Below are 19,163 nucleotides of genomic sequence, written 5' to 3' on the forward strand. Positions count from 1 at the left end.
GCATTTCCACCCAGTCAGCCCTGTGGTGACACTGATAGCTGACATCATGCTGCAGCAGATCTGGATTACACACAGAACAGTGTTCAAACCTTTTTAATGAACTCTCACTGACTCTAAAGCTGCCTGAAAAAGTATTTGGAGAGCAGTATATAGGAAAGCAGAGGGCAACGCAAGCTGGTGAGTGGGCAGTGTGCTGTGAGATGGTTAGGATTCCTGGCTTTAAGGACAACAGCTATCGGGAATGGAAGAGGGGTCGTAGCAGTTCAGGGTGTGATACAAGATAAACCACAGGCCTCTTTCAGGGCATTCATGGTAAGGATGAGAATGCCTGTTTATCCTTATTAATCCGTGGGGATTTTAAATGCTGTAACTACCAAATCCTAAAGACTATAAACAATATGCTTGGGCATAATCACATGGAATAAATGAGAATCTTGCTTATAGATAATGACTTAAAAGTAAAATTCCAATACAAGACAAAACAAAGGAAAGGGAGAGGAGTGTGGAGAGGGGGGACCAGTGTAAGTTAAATTTTGATAGGCTAAGCCCATAGTGAGACATGCCAGCAACAGAAAAAGATGCGTATCTGGTTTTCATGCACTGCTAAAAATTCTAGATATGTCACAGCAAACGTGGGAAAACTATAATTCCTGTAACAGCATTGGGCTATAAAGGTATCATCTTCTGTTAGCCCAAAGTAATGAGAGAACACGAGTCACATTCTCATTTTGGAACCTTGTCCCACTAAACTGGCAATATGCTTGACCAACCTGATCTCCTTCTATGACAAGGTGACCGACTTAGTGGACAAGGGAAAGGCTGTGGATATAGTCTACCTAGACTTTAGTAAAGCCTTTGACACTGTTTCCCACAGCATGCTCATGGAGAAACTGGCTGCTCATGGCTTGGATGGGTGCACTCTTCGCTGGGTAAAAAACTGGCTGGATGGCCAGGCCCAAAGGGTTGTGGTGAATGGAGTGAAATCCAGTTGGCGGCCGGTCACAAGTGGTGTTCCCCCAGGGCTCAAGATTAGGGCTGGTATTGTTTAATATTTTTATCAATAATCTGGACGAGGGGATCGAGTGCGCCCTCGGTAAGTTTGCAGATGACACCAAGTTGGGCGGGAGTCTTGATCTGCTCAAGGGTGGGAAGGCTCTGCAGAGGGATCTGGACAGGCTGGATCGATGGGCCAAGGCCAATGGTATGAGGTTCAACAAGGCCAACTGCTGAGTCCTACACTTGGGTCACAACAACCCCAGGCAACGCTACAGGCTTGGGGACGAATGGCCGAAAAGCTCCCCCACAGAAAAGGACCTGGGAGTGCTGGTTGACAGCCGGCTGAATATGAAGCAGCAGTGTGCCCAGGTGGCCAAGAAGGCCAACGGCATCCTGGCCTGTATCGGAAACACTGTGGCCAGCAGGACTTGGGAAGTGATTTTACCTTTGTAATTGGCACTGGTGAGGCCGCACCTCAAATCCTGTGTTCAGTTTTGGGCCCCTCACTACGAGAAAGACATTGAGGTGCTGGAGCGTGTCCAGAGAAGGGTGACAAAGCTGGTGAAGCGTCTACAGCACAAGTCTTAAGAGGAGCAGCTGAGAGAACTTGGGTTGTTTAGCCTGGAGAAGAGGAGGCTGAGGGGAGACCTTATTGCTCTCTACAACTACCTGAAAGAGGGTTGTAAAGGGGTGGGTGCTGGTCTCTTCTCCCAAGTGACAAGTGATAGGACAAGAGGAAATGGCCTCAAGTTGTGCCAGGGGAGGTTTAGATTGGATATTAGGAAAAACATCTTCACCAAAAGGGTTATCGAGCATTGGAACAGGCTGCCCAGGGATGTGGTTGAGTCACCATCCCTGGAGGTATTTAAAAGTGTGGATGAGGTGCTTAGGGACATGGTTTAGTGGTGGACTTAGCAGGATTGGGTATACAGTTTGACTTGATGATCTTAAACATCTTTTCCAACCTAAACATTTCTATGATTGTATGTTTGCAAACAGAATGAATTAAAATGAATGCTTTCTTTATCTAGATGGCAAAATAAGCTATATTCATGTCTGCATAACCTCTGCATCCTGCTGAGAAAACTACAAATCCAGTTAAAGATTTGTTCTTTTCTGGTGTTCTTGGAAAGGAAGCAGCAGAAAAACTAGTATCACAGACCTCTCTCACAGAAATTTCCACAAATGTCAGTGCTTTCTATAGCCTGTAAACCTGCTGTTTATTTCATGGATTTGCTGTTCAGAGGTGTACAATCACCTCTGCCAAGTTTTACCTATTGGCTTTTTTCTCCTTTTCCTTTTTTGGGGAGGAGGAGGGAAGGATATAGAGGAGAATTTTTAGGAAGCTGTCAGGGTTCCATATCGCTTTCCTGTCTTTAGAAGACCAAACTGAAAGTAGTCATCTCTTGCAGTTCAGTCATAGCTCCAAACAGAGGCATTTATAAAGTAATTTTGGGGCATTCAGATGTCCACTAAACACAGCCAAGGTTCTAAAACATGCATTTATTTCTCACTTTCTACTTTCTTGAAAGAAACCTTTTGATTCTTCTTGCAAAACATTGTTTAGAGCTTAGATTTCATTTTAATATTAGTGTTATGGGGGCTGTGCAATGATGATGCTTGTTGTTAGGATTAGCAAGAAAAACAGTCAGTTTTTTATAAATTGCAGTTTTTAAACATCTTTTCTGTGAAACAAAACTGAGGTCCTTCAAAATATGAAATGAGAAAACCATGAGAAGCTCAAGAACAGCCATTATGCTATTTTGGGCTTAATAGTACTCACTCATCTGGAGTGTGGGACATTCACCTTTGCCTAATGTAAGGCATGGAGACTGAGCTTGTTTTTCTACAGTCCACTTAATCACTGGTTGCTCTTAATGCCTTTTTATCTTTCCAGAAGTGCCATCCTAAAACATAGAACTTTTTGTTCTATTAAATGATCATTAAAACTAATGCATTTCACAATAAGCCTTGGTTTAAAAGAATCTGTGTTTTCATATGCACAAAACATTTCATCAAAAACAAAGAAAAAAGAAATCTCAGGTGGCTCTACTTACAGAATTGTGAAAAACAGAAAAAGGATGTTATACCTGACTCACACTTCTAAATCAAGGTAAGCTGAGCCCTGTACTACCACTACCCAGGATGCCATGGTTAGCCTCACTGAAAACTAGATTGGGAACTCTGCACTGTCTGATAGTTTGCAGTTTTCAGAGTGTGGCTCTGTAAGTATGTATAGACATAACTGGAGAGACAGTTCTACTACAATAACCTTTCTCTGTTCTGCAAAAAATATGTTTGCAAAACAATCATTTTGATTCTGAATGGCTGTTCATTTCTTTCTAGTCATGAACAATCAGACCAAAAAACTTACTCACTGTGTTCACTGGGGAACAGATCTTTGCAAAATTAACCTCATCTCCTGTAAACAATAGTCTTCGTGTGTGAAAAAGAGTAGGCTTTATTATTTAGCTATTTGCCATTCATTCTCATATACTAGAAGTTTTTCCTCTGTGCAGGGAGCAAGAATGTCACATAATTTAGGTAACCAATACACACAATGCAACAAATGGCAAAAATCAAGGAAGAGCTCATGAAAAACAAAAAGGCTAAAAACTCTCTGGCAAATGCTCAGAAATAATGAAAGCTCTGAGAACAGAAGAAGGATGTTATAATCTCCTCAATATGTTTATAATTAGCAATTTCACAAGCTCCCTACGAGTCTGTTGGGGGAGGAAATGGCAGTGTATAAGCCACCATAAAATGTTGTAGGGTAACCAGACTGAAATAGATACCATGACCTCAGTCACAGCAGACAGAATGTTTGCACTCTCTTTTGTTGTTTTTGTTATCTGAGCTATCCTAGCTATTAAATGTGCCATTCCTTCAGAAAAAGAAGCTGACATTTAGCTGCAGAGGTCTGTGACTAGGAACAGGCAGTAAATTAGATAAGAATGTAAGAACAACTGCACTGTATCAGACCAAATGACTATCTAGTCCAGTACTGTGGCCATGAAAGCAACATAATGCTTGAAGACAGAACCCAGTATGCAAGGGATGGTACCCTGGAGACAAATGGGGTTAAATGAAGAACTCACTGAAGCCTATGAAAACTTCATTCTAATTATGGTAGAGAAAAGGTTTCAGACAGTGCCAAACAGAATGTAATCATGCTTTGTTCTCCCCGAAAGTTTAAGAAAAGGGAGACTGTAAATTTGAATATCAAATAGCTTCCTAAGAGATGTGAGGTTTTCCAGTAAACACATACAGAAATAAAAAACTTAAGTTTGAACCCCACATCATCTTATTTTAATTTTCTCCTGTTCTTATTCACAGATAGCCCAGTGAAATGGAGACTGATATTTTGGAGTTAGAAATAATGGAACTGTCTTCATCCCACTACAAAATTTTAGGGCTTAACAATATCTTGACCATATTAAAATTAGTACGTGTTGAAATTAAATTAATTAGTGTTTGAGAGTTTATATAGGAAAAGGGAAAGACTCAGTCATTAATCTGGGAGATACTTCGTGTTGTCTTGGTGTATATAAGCTAAGAATTTAAAGTGACATCCTTAGAAAATATCCATCAATGTATTTACAGAAATTTTATGGATTTCTTAGGCTTCCACAGACTTTAAAGTTGAAATTGTGATTATCACAAAAGCTAGGTTAAAAAATAACATCACTACCTAAACTTGCATTCTCTTGAACACTTATGTTACTGGTTCTTCTTTCAAAAAAGTAGCTCCACTAATGTATTTTGAACTTAACTTTTTTTATAATGATCTTTTAATCGTGAAATACCTGAACTATTGAAAAACAGCAAAACGTTCAGTGGTCATTCTTACACTTAGTCATAACAGTAGTCTGTAAAGCTACAAACCACTCATGTATGCAGATCAGTCACAAATGGGTTTGCTGAATCTGGCCTTTCACAAAAATATATGTGTGTATATACACACATACACATACACACACACACATATATGGAATATTTATATATGTTTAAGGAATTACTTCAGTTTGTTCTCATGATTCAGAGCTTTTGTTATTATTGCTTGAACCTAAATATAATTGTGTGTGGGACGTGAACTTGGCTATTAACTAATTTTGTAAGGAGAATAGCTATTAGTATTCATTTCAGTAAGTCCAGACAGATACAGTCTTCTAGAGAGTCAAAAATAGACTAATTCAGGGCTCATGAGCATCAGCTAAATGTATAGAAATTCAAAGGTATGCAGTAATTTGTTAGGTGCAAGTCCTTCACTTCGTAATTCAACACAACTAAGGTAGATCCATTTCTTACATAATACACATTCCTTATATGCATTAACAGTTGAAGAAACAGCTGCTACTTAAATACAATTTATTTTTTAAAACAGGTCTGCTATAAACAAAAGCTCTCTCAGATTGGATTAGACTTCAGAGCTCTCCATTCTTTAGAAAAATCATTCCATGAAAGTGAAATACATAAAAAGAGAAATCCAGAGAGCTGCTGAGCAATTACGGATCATGTTGATTTTAATGCCTCAGAGCTATTCCACATGCTTCTGGTTTTACAAGACAGTAAGTTGTACCACTTTGAGCAAATTCTTGAAAGCAGATAGACTTGTAATATAAAGAAGAATTATCTATAAACCCTGGACTATTTTTGATTAAATGAATAGGAGTTTTGGTCAAAATGACATCTGAATAATGAAGCTGTTTTCCAAGTTCAAGCAACCAGTGTGTTGTGAGATGATGACCTTTTCATAACATTGGAAACAAAGAGTAATAACCAGTTACTGAAGATGGCCTATGCAACCAGCTTTGTAAACTGGAAAGACAGAAAGACAGACACAAGACGCAAACAGAAATCACAAATAAATAAAAGATCAAACTCCTATAACCAGAGACCGTAAAGCCAACTTTTTGAATAGACTACCTACTTTGAAGTTTGGAGTGAGTAGTGATTTTAATTGTCCTACTTAAGATGCGCCACAGATGCCTGATTTTCAGACCACAAAGCTCAATTATTTTCTGACAATCAGGTCAACTTCAGATCATGGCATTTTTTTCAGAAAAACACAGAAACACTTATTGGAATAACAGTGAAATACTTGTGTCATTTCATATTATGTATTTGTCATTGTCACTGTCATAGATTAGTCAAAAATCAGAAAATACTTCCTGAAGGTAAGGTTTAGTAACATCTGCTTCTTTTAAGTAAATCGTGTTGATGGTCCCAACAGAAATAAGTCTAATTCTGCAAAGCATTATTTGTGGCTACAGAGTGATTCCTAAAGGACCACCCTGCAGAAATAACAGTAGTAAAGCAGTTACAACAGCAGTTAGTTCCTTTCCCAAAGAATTTTAGAACTGAATGGTAGTTAAAAATCTCCCTATTTTTAGGATTCTTTTTCTTCTGGTAAAGGTTTTTATTACTTCTTTTCATCCATTTCAAAATGTGTCATAAATGGACCTACTACAAAGTATGCTGTCACGGAAAGACAGACAGGTATTCTACAGAAAGATGACAGAAAAGATATATTTTTAAAAAGGCACATAGGGATTTAATTACTCACTTTCCATTAAAATTAATGTAAGAGGTGTCACTACTTCCACAGACAACTGAAAATTTACTCTTTTGTAAAAAACGTTATGTCTCCTAGAAGAACATCAAATTTTAACAATATAAATATATCATCACATTATGTGGAACAGAATAACCAAAGACTCCGTACAGGCTAGGATCTGTGTGGCTGGGGAGCAGCCTTGCTGGCTGGGGGTCCTGGTGGACAACAAGCTGCACAGGGTCAGCAGTTCGCTGCTGCAGCAACAAAGGCAAATCGGATCCTCGGCTGCATCTGCAGGGGCGTTACTAGCAGAGATAGAGACGTGATCTTCCCACTCTACTCAGCACTTGTCAAGCCACACCTGGAGCAGCGTGTCCAGTTCTGGCTCCCACAATTCAAGAAAGATGTGGACAAACGGGAGAGGGTTCAAAGGAAGGCTGCGAGGATGATCAAAGGAAGGGAGAACCTGCCCTGTGAGGAAAGGCTGAAGGAGTTACGTCTTCTCTCCCTGGAGAAGAGAAGGCTCGGGGAGATCTCATCACAGTATTCCAGTACTTAAAGGGCAGCTACAAAGAGGACAAAGGCTCTCTCTTCACAAGGAGCCACATCGAGATGACAAGGGGAAACAGGTACAATTTGCATTGGGAGAGGTTTCATCTTGTTGTAAGAAAGAAATTTTTTACAGTGAGAACAATCAATCACTGGAACAACCTCCCCAGGGATGTGGTGGAGCCCCCATTGCTGGAGGTTTTCAAGATGCGATTGGACAGGGCGCTAGATAATCTCATCTGGGCTTCCTTTCCCATGAAAGTTTGGAACAGATGATCTTTCGATGTCCCTTCCAACCTGGGCTGCTCTATGATTCTATGACTTTTAATAAGCTTAGTTTTAATCAGTTTCTGTCATTTTAGATTTTAAGGTAATGGTGAAGGCTTTAGCCAGGATTAGAATATTTAGCTAAATGTCAAGAGTTATCTTGCTCACTCTAGGAACACTATATCCCAGTAAGAAATTATCCAGGGCCTTGTGTTTCCTGGTGTGGAGATTTTGCAGGAAGGAAAAATGAGATCTCAGAAATCTCATCACTTCCCATCTTCCTCCTCAGGGCTGATTCGTTTTCCTGTAACAAAGGTTCAAACCCAAACAAAAATCAGATCTTCCTTCAGGATAATTATCACTTAGGCCCTTCCAGGTTCTGCCAGGTGGTTGAAATCCCAGTACATCCTCATCTACTTTTGTTTATACCACTTTCCTCTTTCTTTTTATTGACCTAATCAAATATGTCACACACTAGGAAGAAGCCAAAGAGCCCTTCAATTAACTGAACATCCTTAGATTATTTGTGCCTTGTTTTCCCTTTTTCTCCATTCAAAACTAATGTCTTTGCCTTTCCCCTCCTCTCTTTTTAAAATATTAAAGCAAAACCAAAACCAAAACCCAAATATGAAGTATGCCAAAATATGGAGATTGTTTTATCAAAAAAAAAAAAAAGTTCAGGTTATTCAACATGAAGTCTCTGAAGATGATTATTTCCATTGAATGACTTTTACCCTAGTTTAAGTTTAAGGAAGATATTTGAACAGAAGAGGCTGTCACAAGTTCCTCTGAAGTATTGACATTTTTTCCAAAATAATACTCTCTGTCTCATATGAAAGGAAGCTGAAATACCATTAAACATTTAGTTTATGGATTTATTTATGACAGGAAATACATTCTTCCTTAGGGAACTAAACTATTCTGAAACAGTTGAACAATGTTGCTGAACTTGTCATCTTCAAACAGAAGGCCAAGTATAATCCTCCAGCATCCACCCCCCCATCTGAACTGTTCACTCAAATATAGCAGAGTGTAATGACTCACTGTTTAGCACAGAATAAGGACAACAGTTATGTGATAGAGTTTTTTAACTGGTGCTTAAAACTGCAGACTTTGACTTTTCTTCTCAGAAGTGTGCGTGTTGGAGGGAACGGGGGAAGAAAAGTAGAGAATTGCCATTAACAAATACACTTTCTTCTTCTTAATCTTGCAAAGGAGATGCTGGCAGCTGCTTCTAAAAATGCCGTAACTGTGGATACCAGAGTATGGAGCCAGACCTGCATAAAGGTTAACACATCTACAGGATTACCCGGTGGCACTGATAAAGACACTGTTCTCCATGAGACAACCCACAGGCAGCTCTTCTGGGACTCTGTGCAAGGCTCTGCTTGCCTTCCAGGGTCAGAAAAGAAAAGGACTACTGAGGTGTTCTTCCCTGCAACATGGAAAAGCTTTGTGTCAGGGGGCTTTTTCCTGCAGTGAGCATAATCCTCCCAGTAAAATTATATTAAAGGGGCACGATAGATAACTAATAGGTTGTGGAGAGGAGAGCTATGCCCTTTAAATGTGTAAGAGAAGGTATGCAGTATAAAAAAGTGCATGCATCAGCTCCATTTTTTTGGTTTTTATTTCCAATGCACCTTATCCAAAACTATTCATGCAGTAGGAGACAAAGAAGAAGGGAGAAGGAGGAGATGGAAAGAGGCCCTTTCTTCAATCTTTTTCTCCAGCCTGCATGAGGGTGAAAGAAGAGGGAGCTATGCTAGCACAGTCACCTAGCACATAAATGCCAGGAGGATGTATTACTTCTGCATACTGGAGGGCTCCTGGAGGCATAATACCATTTCTTGCTTCTAGGGGAGGGTCGGATCAAAGGAGGAGGTAGATTTGCCCTATTCACTGCTAAAAACTGTAATTTATGGCACATTATTGCCTCAGATAGAGTAAAAAATTTGGGTTAGGGGACTTCACTGGTTGGACCCTTCGAAGAGAGGCAGAAAATGAAGGGACATCAGTGATGTCGTGGTGAATCTGAAACAAAAATATTGCCCAGTGTAGAAAAGACAATGTACATATTGAGACAACAATAATAAATAAATATGACTAGCACTGGCCAGAAGAGGCTTCCTTCATTTTAAAGCAGGCAGACCAAAAAGCAGGTGCAGACAGCTCGGTCACTGAAAGGAGAGGCAGATGATGTAGCAATACCTCACAGGGCAGCAGCTGCCTGACAGCATTTCAGCAGCTGGAAACACAGATGCTCAGGTAGCAACCACCTCTACATCTGCAAAGGACAAGGCGTTTTCCCCTCTACATCTGACTCAGAGGCCTCTGGGATCACCTGTGCCTACTAAATCAGTGAGGTGGCAATTCAAGCCTAGCAGCATTTTCTGTTAATGCTTATGTGGTTGGACTGCATAAAAGCCAATAAAGCACTATCTTTATGGAAAATCTGTGCCTGTTTCTCAGTGTATTACTGCTTATCTTCTGTGAGTCCTTGTAGGTTTGTGTATTATCTCATATCACGACTTTTATTTAGTTTCTGTGTAATGTTTTCCATCTCTTCTCTACCTCAGGAGATAAGAAAAACAGTCTTGTATTTGATAGTGGAAACCTGACTTCTAATTGTTGTATGACAGGAAGACACACTGAGGGAAGAAGAGAACAGATATTTAGGACGTGGGAGAAATAAAGGTTCCCAAGCCCAATTCTTTAAACATTCATGGATAATTTTAAATTATATGGGTTTTTGTCTTTTTTATATAAATATATAAGAACACTATACAATGGCAATTCTCACTTTCTAAGGATTTTTGTCCATTGTTCCCTTTGTAAAGATGTAACAATGCCGACCTCCTGAAATTCCTGTGTACACCACAGTGGGCTGTGTTGCTGCTGTTCTTGTTATTATTGGGGTTTTTTTGTCTGACTAAAGAGTCAATGATGATAATAACAATAGAAATTTTCAGCTTCAGCATGGAAATTCTCCACTGACTGGAACAGTCAAAACCAGAATGTGAAGTTTTAGCAGCTGCACGAAGTGTCCCAATCTAAGCCCAGGGGCAAAACAGTATCATAGGTTATCTTCCATCCTAGATAACCAAGAATGCAGGGTTTGGGGTTTTTTTCATAAAGGACAACTTCAACGCTTTACTCTGTTTAAAGTCTTTTTTTTCCCAGGTGATTGTCCTAGTAACTAATATATTTACTATTCTGGAGCAAGTTTTTCTCTGATCAGAAATTTACCAAAATCTGCTAAGTTTGCCTGATGAAAATGTGGCAAGAGATTTCTATGGAAGTTTTCGGTTTTGAACATTTGGTGTTCTCAGCCAAAAAGTGTTTTCCATGGAAAATTCCCAACCAGCTCTACTACTAGCCAGACATCTGGAGTATTACTTGGAGGCGTTTGTGTCTGGAACGACTGCTGAACCGTGAGAATCAGACCAGTGAGAGATGTCACACCATGACCTTAAACCTAACCCCACAATCCAGCTGCACATCCTGTGACCACAAATCCCATGTGGGAATTTAACTCTTGAAACCCTCACTGGTTTTCCCTGTGCATGTACTTATATCACCCGGTGAGGAAATGAAAGTATCTGCTCACTGTGAGGCACTAGGACAAAGTTACAAGCTAGGTGCAGCCATCATAGTAAGGTTTTGTCTGCCTTAGGGAACAGGACATATGACTGAATTAGAGACGCATTTCTATACTCAGCTAAATCTAAATACTGTGAGTCACAAAGAATTGTGAACATGTAGTAGTCACTGCGAACTAATAAAAAATGGAAAAGTCCACAAGGTGCCCTGGATACCTATCCTGGTTTCTACAAGTATGCTTTATCTTTGCCATGGGGACAAGTATAGACAGAAAGGTGCTTGCGCATCTTATTCACAGAACAATAACGTCAGAGAAAGCATGCCATGAGAGGAGAATGGCTAGGTTCAAAGACAAAACCTCTTCTCAGTGATCCTCACGTTATTAATCAGCTCTCTGCTCATCTTTCAGGCCTCTTCCTCCCAGCAGTCAGAAACAGAATATCTTCATAGTCTTCTAATTAATTAACTCAAGCTGGTCTTACACTGGGTTGCCAATCCTGATGTCATGCCTCTGTGCCCTGCGATTTCATGCACAACATGCTGACCCTGATCCTGTGCAGGATCAAGCTCTGGTAGCTTTGAAAGTCTACCTTTATCACCTACTGCAGACTCTACCTAAGTACCTGATAAAAACAAGAAATGCATGTCACTTGAAAGGATAACCAACTCTTTCGGAAACATCCTTCAGTAGAAAAAATATCAATCTAATTTTTGGACCGGCCTCTTCCACAAAGCTGCTGTTGTGCACCCATTAGTCATATTAAACCCCACTTACTCTTGTTATTGCAACACATATGCAGTAACACTGTCATACAGTGGGTGTACCATATAACTGGATATGACAAAGTCCCTTCAAAAGAAAAAAAGTTGCAAATAATGGGTGTGGTTTTGGTTTTTTAAAGCAACTGATAATTATTAAAATCAGGCAACAGGAAGCACTTGAGTGAAAATAACTGGAGGGCTGTGGAAAGTGAATTTTCCCTTAGGGTAGCCTAACAAAACCTGCAATTTCCCAGATGCCTGGGGACATGTGCTTCAATACAGATCAGCTCCTCTCATTTCGCATTTCCAAGGCACTGGGCCACACTGAGGTATGGCATCATGAAGTCTCCTCAAGTCCAGGGAACTGTCACCAGGGCTGACTTTGGCTCACCATCTCCCAAGCATGCTCTCAAGAAAAAGTACCAAGCTTCCCCCTGAGACATGCAGCTCTGAATGCTCCCCAAAGGAGTTGCGTCACCCTAATGTTGGTAAGTAAAAAAGTCTCTTAATGCAAGTGTTTCTTTTGTGGAACTGTTCCTTTTGAACACAAGGAAATTTCTAATTTGAAGTTATCCAGCCTGAAATAGGATATTATACACCTTCCAGAGTCTGACGTAGACATGAGGTACAAGGCGAAGTTGCTAGGAGACCACAGATGGAGCAAGGAGCATTGCAGTAACGCAGCAGCTTTTCACACAGGGCTGATGAGAACGCCTGCATCAGCAGTCAGCCTTTCACAATTTAAAACAAAGCAGACAACCTTTTACTGCTTACGTAAAGATGCACATTTGGTGAGGACCACCAAATTGTTATAAAACCAGCACTCCACAATCTAAATTAAAAGCAAGACAAGAAACACTGAAAAGGATTACAAGGATAACACTCGCTAAACTACTGTCCCTCATTGTATGTTTGGGAATGGCTGCTTCATTTAGAAACTAAAGAAAAGCATATATTCAAGCAAATGTTGGCACTTTCACTCTACTTGTGTTCTGGGCCCAAGTGCCATATTACCGTAATGCAAAGGGGAATACTTAATGAGCTGGCAGAAGATGCTATGCACACTAAAATTCATTGCCCGTTTCCATGTTATTTAGAAAAGTGTGTCACTCTCACTGTGGACATGAGCCACTACAATCCAGAAGAGCCCTTTTGTCTCTTCTGTACCCTTACTCATGAGGCAGAGTTCGTGCTTATTAAAATTTACCACTTGGCAAGCAGAGTTTAGACGTTTATCAAACTCAGGCTTTCATTGTTCCAGTCATCATGACCACAGGTATTTAAATAGAGAACACAAACCAAAACTAATGCAGCTGCATGGCTGTAAAGTCACACATCTTAGACACGCTACAGAAAGGGTTCTACTTGTAAAAAATTATTTGTCACCTACATTGTATATTTTGGAAGTTGAAGTACAGAAAGTCTGGATAACATCTAAAATTCAAATGGAAAGGCTGTGACTGAACAACGATTTGAACCTGTGTTTCAGTCCAGCTCCTTTCAGTGGGATCACCCATCCTTCTGAGAGCTCATTAGCCTGTTCACCCTTGAGGTAGGACTTATCTGACAAATATTTATTCAAATATTTAATTATAAAGTAGACACTGAAAGCATGTCAGATGAATACAGACTAAAATAGCTTTACTCTCTCCATTTAAAGAGGGAGTTACAGTAACAAGTTGAGATGTAGCTGTTCACACTGTCAGTGTTTGAAATTAGATGAGGTTAATCCCACCCTTCACATGAAATAGTCCCTCTGCCATGGTGTTCTTCTTTCTCTAACTGATAGATGAAGACAGGCTCTTGTGTTGATAGTGCTAATACCAGAATACACTGTTTGAGTGCAGCTTATAAATCAAATAATAAAATAGATTTGGCAACACACATCTGAAAGTTAGAAGCTACAAGTGCATCAAGCACTCTGTCTTGATAATAAAGAAACAACTGAGCTGAGGACAAGACTATGTGCCTTGCAACTACAAGGTCCAATTTACCCCACCTGAGAATAAATTAATCAAATTGAAGCCAGTATTAGCTAGAAATTTTCTGCGCTACTCTATTTAGATTATTTCATGAACTAGTCATTAGCAGGTGAGCAAAAAGAAAGGTGAGGGTATGTATTTGCTTCAGTTTGTGATTACAGTATTTACAGTGCTAATTGTCATGTTATTGTAACATAATCATTTGCAAGATACGTGACATTTTTCTGCTGTAGAGGAACATATTTTAAAACATGTTTTGAATTACTGTGGTAGGGCCCAATCTTTATGTTTTAGACAGGAACACCTGTACACAACAGATCTACATAATTGTAGTTAATGTCAGCAGCTTCATGTAAATCGTTTACTTTTCCGCTGTGTGTTCCTGGTTCTGTATCTCTTCATAACCGTACTAGGACCACCTTCATACACTATAAAAATAAGCAGATAATCTTAGAGAATAATCTCTTGGGAAATCTCATTAATCAAAACTAGGTATGTTCTACCAGAGTGGCCTTTTTAACAATAAACTGAAAAAGAAGCCTTTCTCTTTCTTTGGGATATACACTGCACATTAATTAATTAGGCAAGATTTGAAGCATGATAAAAAGTGATGCCACTGATAATATCCTATGGGTTTTAACACACCAAATGACATCTGCATTGCGACCTTTATCTCTAAAGGTCAATGCTCTGGAGAATTCTTCTTACAGCATTATCTCTAGCTATTAAAATCACTGTGCTTCCACTTTATCTAAAAAAAATGTAGTAAAAGATGAAACATATCCTAAATTCAAGTAACACTCTCTTAAATGTAGGAGGCAATTTTAAATCAATATTTTCAAATACAGTCATAGGGCACTACATATAATTAGTTGTACAGAACCTAAATCAAACAAGTGCTTCTGGACTAAAAAGTGTTTTGCTGAAAAGATATAAATGTATATCCAATTCCACATGCAGCATCTGAGCCAAAAGTCCTTCTTTTGTACTAAGGCCTTAGCTCATGCTAAAGTAATGGAATTTTGCCTCAAATAGAACTGAGTTTAAAAAAAAATCATACAGGGACCTGAAGCCTTCTCCATCACTTACAGGAGAACGATCAGCCCATTTTCTGTTACAAATATTTCTTTCAAAAAGAGCAGACTGTGTTACAACACTGATGATAGAATTTGTGGAGGCTGCTATAATATACCTCGCTCCCTCTTTCTGCAAAACATTTTTTCATTACCCTGCAAATCACAGGCTATTCACGTAGGTATAAGGAGTGCAGACTTGGGGCCTTCATTCTGCTTGTGCATTGCTTCTGCCGTTGGCTCTGCTGGAAGTGTCAAACTCCTGAGTACATGTCAGCTGCACACCACAGTGCTCTCATCAGCGTGGTATGAGCTCTGACTCAAGGGGTGGGAGCATCATCTGGATATAAACTAGACCTGCTTCATACACCTTGTCACCGTCCTGAGGTCCATCACTGTTTACTGGCCACATGAGCATTGCTCTCAGGGGCAGATTTTTCACAAAGTGTACATGACTGTACAAACAAGGTATTATTGTGATCCCTACAATGAATAGTTTCAAATGATAACTGTGTATCCAGATAACAAGCTTCATTTGATTGTCTGTTAATGCACTTTATAGGTGAAAATCTTATCATAAATTTCCACTTATGTGATACAGTACTTTTTCATTTATTCATTTACTTTTTCTTCCTAACGTCCTGAGTCTCTCTCTGAGAGTCTGAATGTCACTCAGTAAGATATCCACTGCTATCACAGTGATGAACATTTCAAGCACTACAAAAAGTAAATATTTGCATTCTGTCCTGAAATGACAACAAAATATATCTATCAAAGTAATTTAGAAAATAAATCTATTCCATCAACTATAATCATAAAGGCAGACATATCTAATTAAGTATTCATCAAATAAAAAGTGCTACATTTCATAATTGCAGTTAGGTTTCCCTAGAGCTTAAATCTCTGCAACCAGGGCAACCCAAACAGATTCATAATGACTCTGCCTGAAAAAATATCACCCCAGAAGTAATTAGTCTTTTAAATGCGCATCGCATCAGTCACACCCCACAAACCTGGGGAATAACTTCTGAACTCACTGTTTCCAGTGCTGACCTCAGAGAGCTTAAACAAGAGATATGCCTCTGGAAAAGAAATCCCCTGCAAATACCGAGGAGACTTTGGCATGTTTGCCTCTTACTAGGCACCATAATCAGAACAGAATAACTGTACTGTAATTGTTAGCCTCGTAACAGAAATGGAACTTCAAATAACTGTGCTGTTATGTATGACATAAAGTGGCTGAGAATAATTTCTTCCTATTTAATCAAGACTTATCAGCCAGTTTTTGGGGGGGGAGCAAATAGAACATTGTTGTTTACTCCTGAGATCAGAAGGTCCCTTGTTTTTAGGAATTATGTTTCGAAAAATTGTCTCAGGCTTAGTGAAGTAATTGTCTTACTTTTTCAAAATAGCTACTAGACTATACTGAAGAATAAAGTCAGAATTTAGTCACAGCAACTCATGAAAGCTGTCAAAGATATCAAAAGTAGGGCATGAGGTAAACTGCCCTCTGATTTCAAGTTCTTTTCAAATATCCAAATACTGATGTAGGTTTTTCAATACAAGAAAACAAAAGCTGCATTAGCATTCTATATTCAACACACTTGGCAAGGACTCAGGAAATGTGACTTGTGCCTGGTAACATGAATCAGAGATGAGAATTAAGGTCAAAATATAGTCAAAATACTGCCCTTGTTTTGCCATCCGTATCAACAGGACCAGCTCAAAGTAACCAGATTATAGTACAATTTAATTCACTGTTGAGTAGTCAGGCCACTTATAAATGTCTTATAGCCTACAGTGTGTAGTTAGTATCTAATGTTAATGAATATTTAAATATTTTAATGGCAAAGGTTGATTGTAAAATGTGTCATGCAGTAAGTCTCCTGTTAATGGTTCTGAGCTGAGTCCATAATAACTGTTAACATACCTAGGGGTTCCTTAAACTTCAGGTAGATTATAGAACCATAGAATCCTGAGTTGGAAGGAACCCAAGGATCATCAAGTCCAAGTCCTGACTCCACACAGGACAACCTAAAAGTTAAACCATATATCTAAGAGTGTTGTCCAAACACTTGAATACTGACAGGCTTGGGGCCATGACCACTTCCCTGGGGAGCTTGTTCTAGTGCTTGACCACTTTTTCCTAATATCCAATCTGAACTACCCCTTTAAGCAGCTTTAAGACGTTATTATGCACATGGAGCATTTGTTAACAGGAATCTGTGGCACGATGGGCACCTTCATGGTTTTCTAAGTGAAAAATTGACAGCTAACAAAAATAGGGATCACTCTAGCCAATTCCACATTGGCTGGAAGGTAAAGTCATGCCAACTCAATTTAGAAATAATGCATATGTTTTCAACTGTGACGATCATTGACATAACCACTAAGAAAAACTACGCATTCTTTGCCATTTGTAGGAGGATTCATCTGACAGAGAGTAGAAGCTTACAGTGTAGACAACTACATTTAGTCTAAGTCCATAGACTTCCCTTACAGACAGCTGAGAAAGTATACATTTTTAGGGCGTGATTCATCTCATCCTAGAGTAGACACTTAAACTAGGACAAATTAAAGTAGACTTCTTCAAAAGTCATTATTTCAATTGGTTTACAGGGTAGACATCTGTGTGAGAGGGATCCTAACCTTAATATATTTAAAATCAAATCAAGATGCCTCTATGAAAGAAGCTTTTTTAAACATTATTTACCAGGTTAGGTACAAAGGTAAAAACATTATTCTATGGCTTTTGTCACGCAGAAGGTGAGATTAGTTGATATCATCATCCCTCCTGCCCTGAAATCTGTTACACCTAAAACTGAAGAGAGGACAACTAACACCCACTGAGGAGCTTCGCAGTACCTCTACTTTCAGTTTAAGTACGATGAACTGACTTTTTTCTTCTGAATTCCAAAGGAGGTTTATTAGCACTTTTTGAAAGTTTGGTTATTCCTAGCATTTTATTCTATGCAGGCATTTTTCTCTGCATTGTCTTTATATTCTTTCTTTTATAGGTTTTCTTATGCAGCCACTGAAATAATGAGGAATTTTCTGAAAAAATAATTACAGTGGTAATTAAAACAGTCACAAACTGTGACTCGCAGAGTAAAACATACACCTTCAAAATTTCCCTACAATTGCAGCAATCACTCAAAAGAAAGTGAAAAGATGGAGAGGATCTGGAAGACAGCTCTCCCAGTATGTGACAGTGTAGCTAAAATGTATTTATCAGCTATAGGCATTGGAAAAATAGAGAAATCATCAAACAATCTAAAAAATCTATTTTAATAGGACTGAATTAGTACCTGTTTGAAACAGTCTCATATCAAAACTGAAAACACTATGCCTTTTAATGCTTATTCTGTGAATATATTCGATGAATGAAGCTTTAAAAAAATTTTGTTCAAGATCCATAGTCCAAGATATTTTTTCAGAAAGTTAGTCTTTTGAATATGTGGACTTTTTCAATAATCAAATAAATATTTTATTTTGACATTTAAAAAATTCAGCAGTGGCATAAATATCTAAAAAGAAAAATATTTCATCCAAAACTCAATATATTTTCATTTGAATATTGTGTTACCATATTTCATGGAATTTCTAGCTTTGTTGCCTTGCATTCACGTTCTCCTTTCTGGGCAGAACAATTCATTTGGATTAAATGTCTCTTGATTCACCACACACAAAGTGTTCAAGGAATATAGTTCAAGATATGACCTAACTAATAGATAGAAAAGAGTTTGAACTCAGAAGTATACAATTTTATTGCTCTAGAAGCATCACAGCAACATCCCTGAATACATTTTTAAAAATTTTACCTCCTTTCTGTCAAGTTTTAAACATTCAAAACAGGTCTTTCAATTTCTGGGGAAAAAAATAACAACAAGGAAGCATTTCGGATGCAACCCTCATTTTTTAACAGACATGAGGAATTGCAGTTTACAAAGTGCATTTCAACCATGATGTAAATCATCCCATGGGAAGTCTGTCCAGCCTTCTCATCCAGCTACATATGGCTTTTGTTATATGCTTTAGACAGTGTTGAATGTCAGTGTTCTACATAATCCCCCATTTTCTTTGAAAACAAAAGGTTTGTACTGTGGGAAGAACAATTTAACCAGAAACAGGAGTACACATAACGAAAACGCTGTGTAATCTGACCCTTGAAAAAGAAAAGCACACATATATCCCCATGGTTTTTCTTCCCTGCTGAACCTCCATCTTCTACCTAAACATTACCAATTCTAAATGCCAGCAGCTACAAGGTTGGTATAAGATCAAGAGAAGCAGAACAGCAGTGGAACTTTAAAATGGTAGAAAAGGACATGTGGTTTTCCATCTCCTGCTACCTCTTGTACCAATCTAGGAGAAGGA

The 19,163-nt window shown here is 38.8% G+C and overlaps 1 protein-coding gene across 2 annotated transcripts in view; it reads right to left on the reverse strand.

Annotated features, from left to right (window-relative positions):
* The window catches only part of GUCY1A2 (guanylate cyclase 1 soluble subunit alpha 2), a 160,398-nt gene that overhangs the window by 32,276 nt on the left and 108,959 nt on the right, over positions 1 to 19,163 (reverse strand). The window contains exons 7-8 of one of the 2 annotated variants that reach the window (XM_059824869.1): positions 6,700 to 6,724; positions 801 to 819 (exon numbers count right to left, since the gene is read on the reverse strand). The exons of the other annotated variant lie outside the window; for it this stretch is intronic. Of the exons in view, the coding sequence (XP_059680852.1) occupies positions 801 to 819; positions 6,700 to 6,724 (44 nt within the window). The remainder of the gene's footprint in view (positions 1 to 800; positions 820 to 6,699; positions 6,725 to 19,163) is intronic. 2 annotated transcript variants of the gene reach the window in all.

Source organism: Gavia stellata, chromosome 1, assembly GCF_030936135.1.
Source record: "Gavia stellata isolate bGavSte3 chromosome 1, bGavSte3.hap2, whole genome shotgun sequence".
Lineage (NCBI taxonomy): Eukaryota > Metazoa > Chordata > Aves > Gaviiformes > Gaviidae > Gavia > Gavia stellata.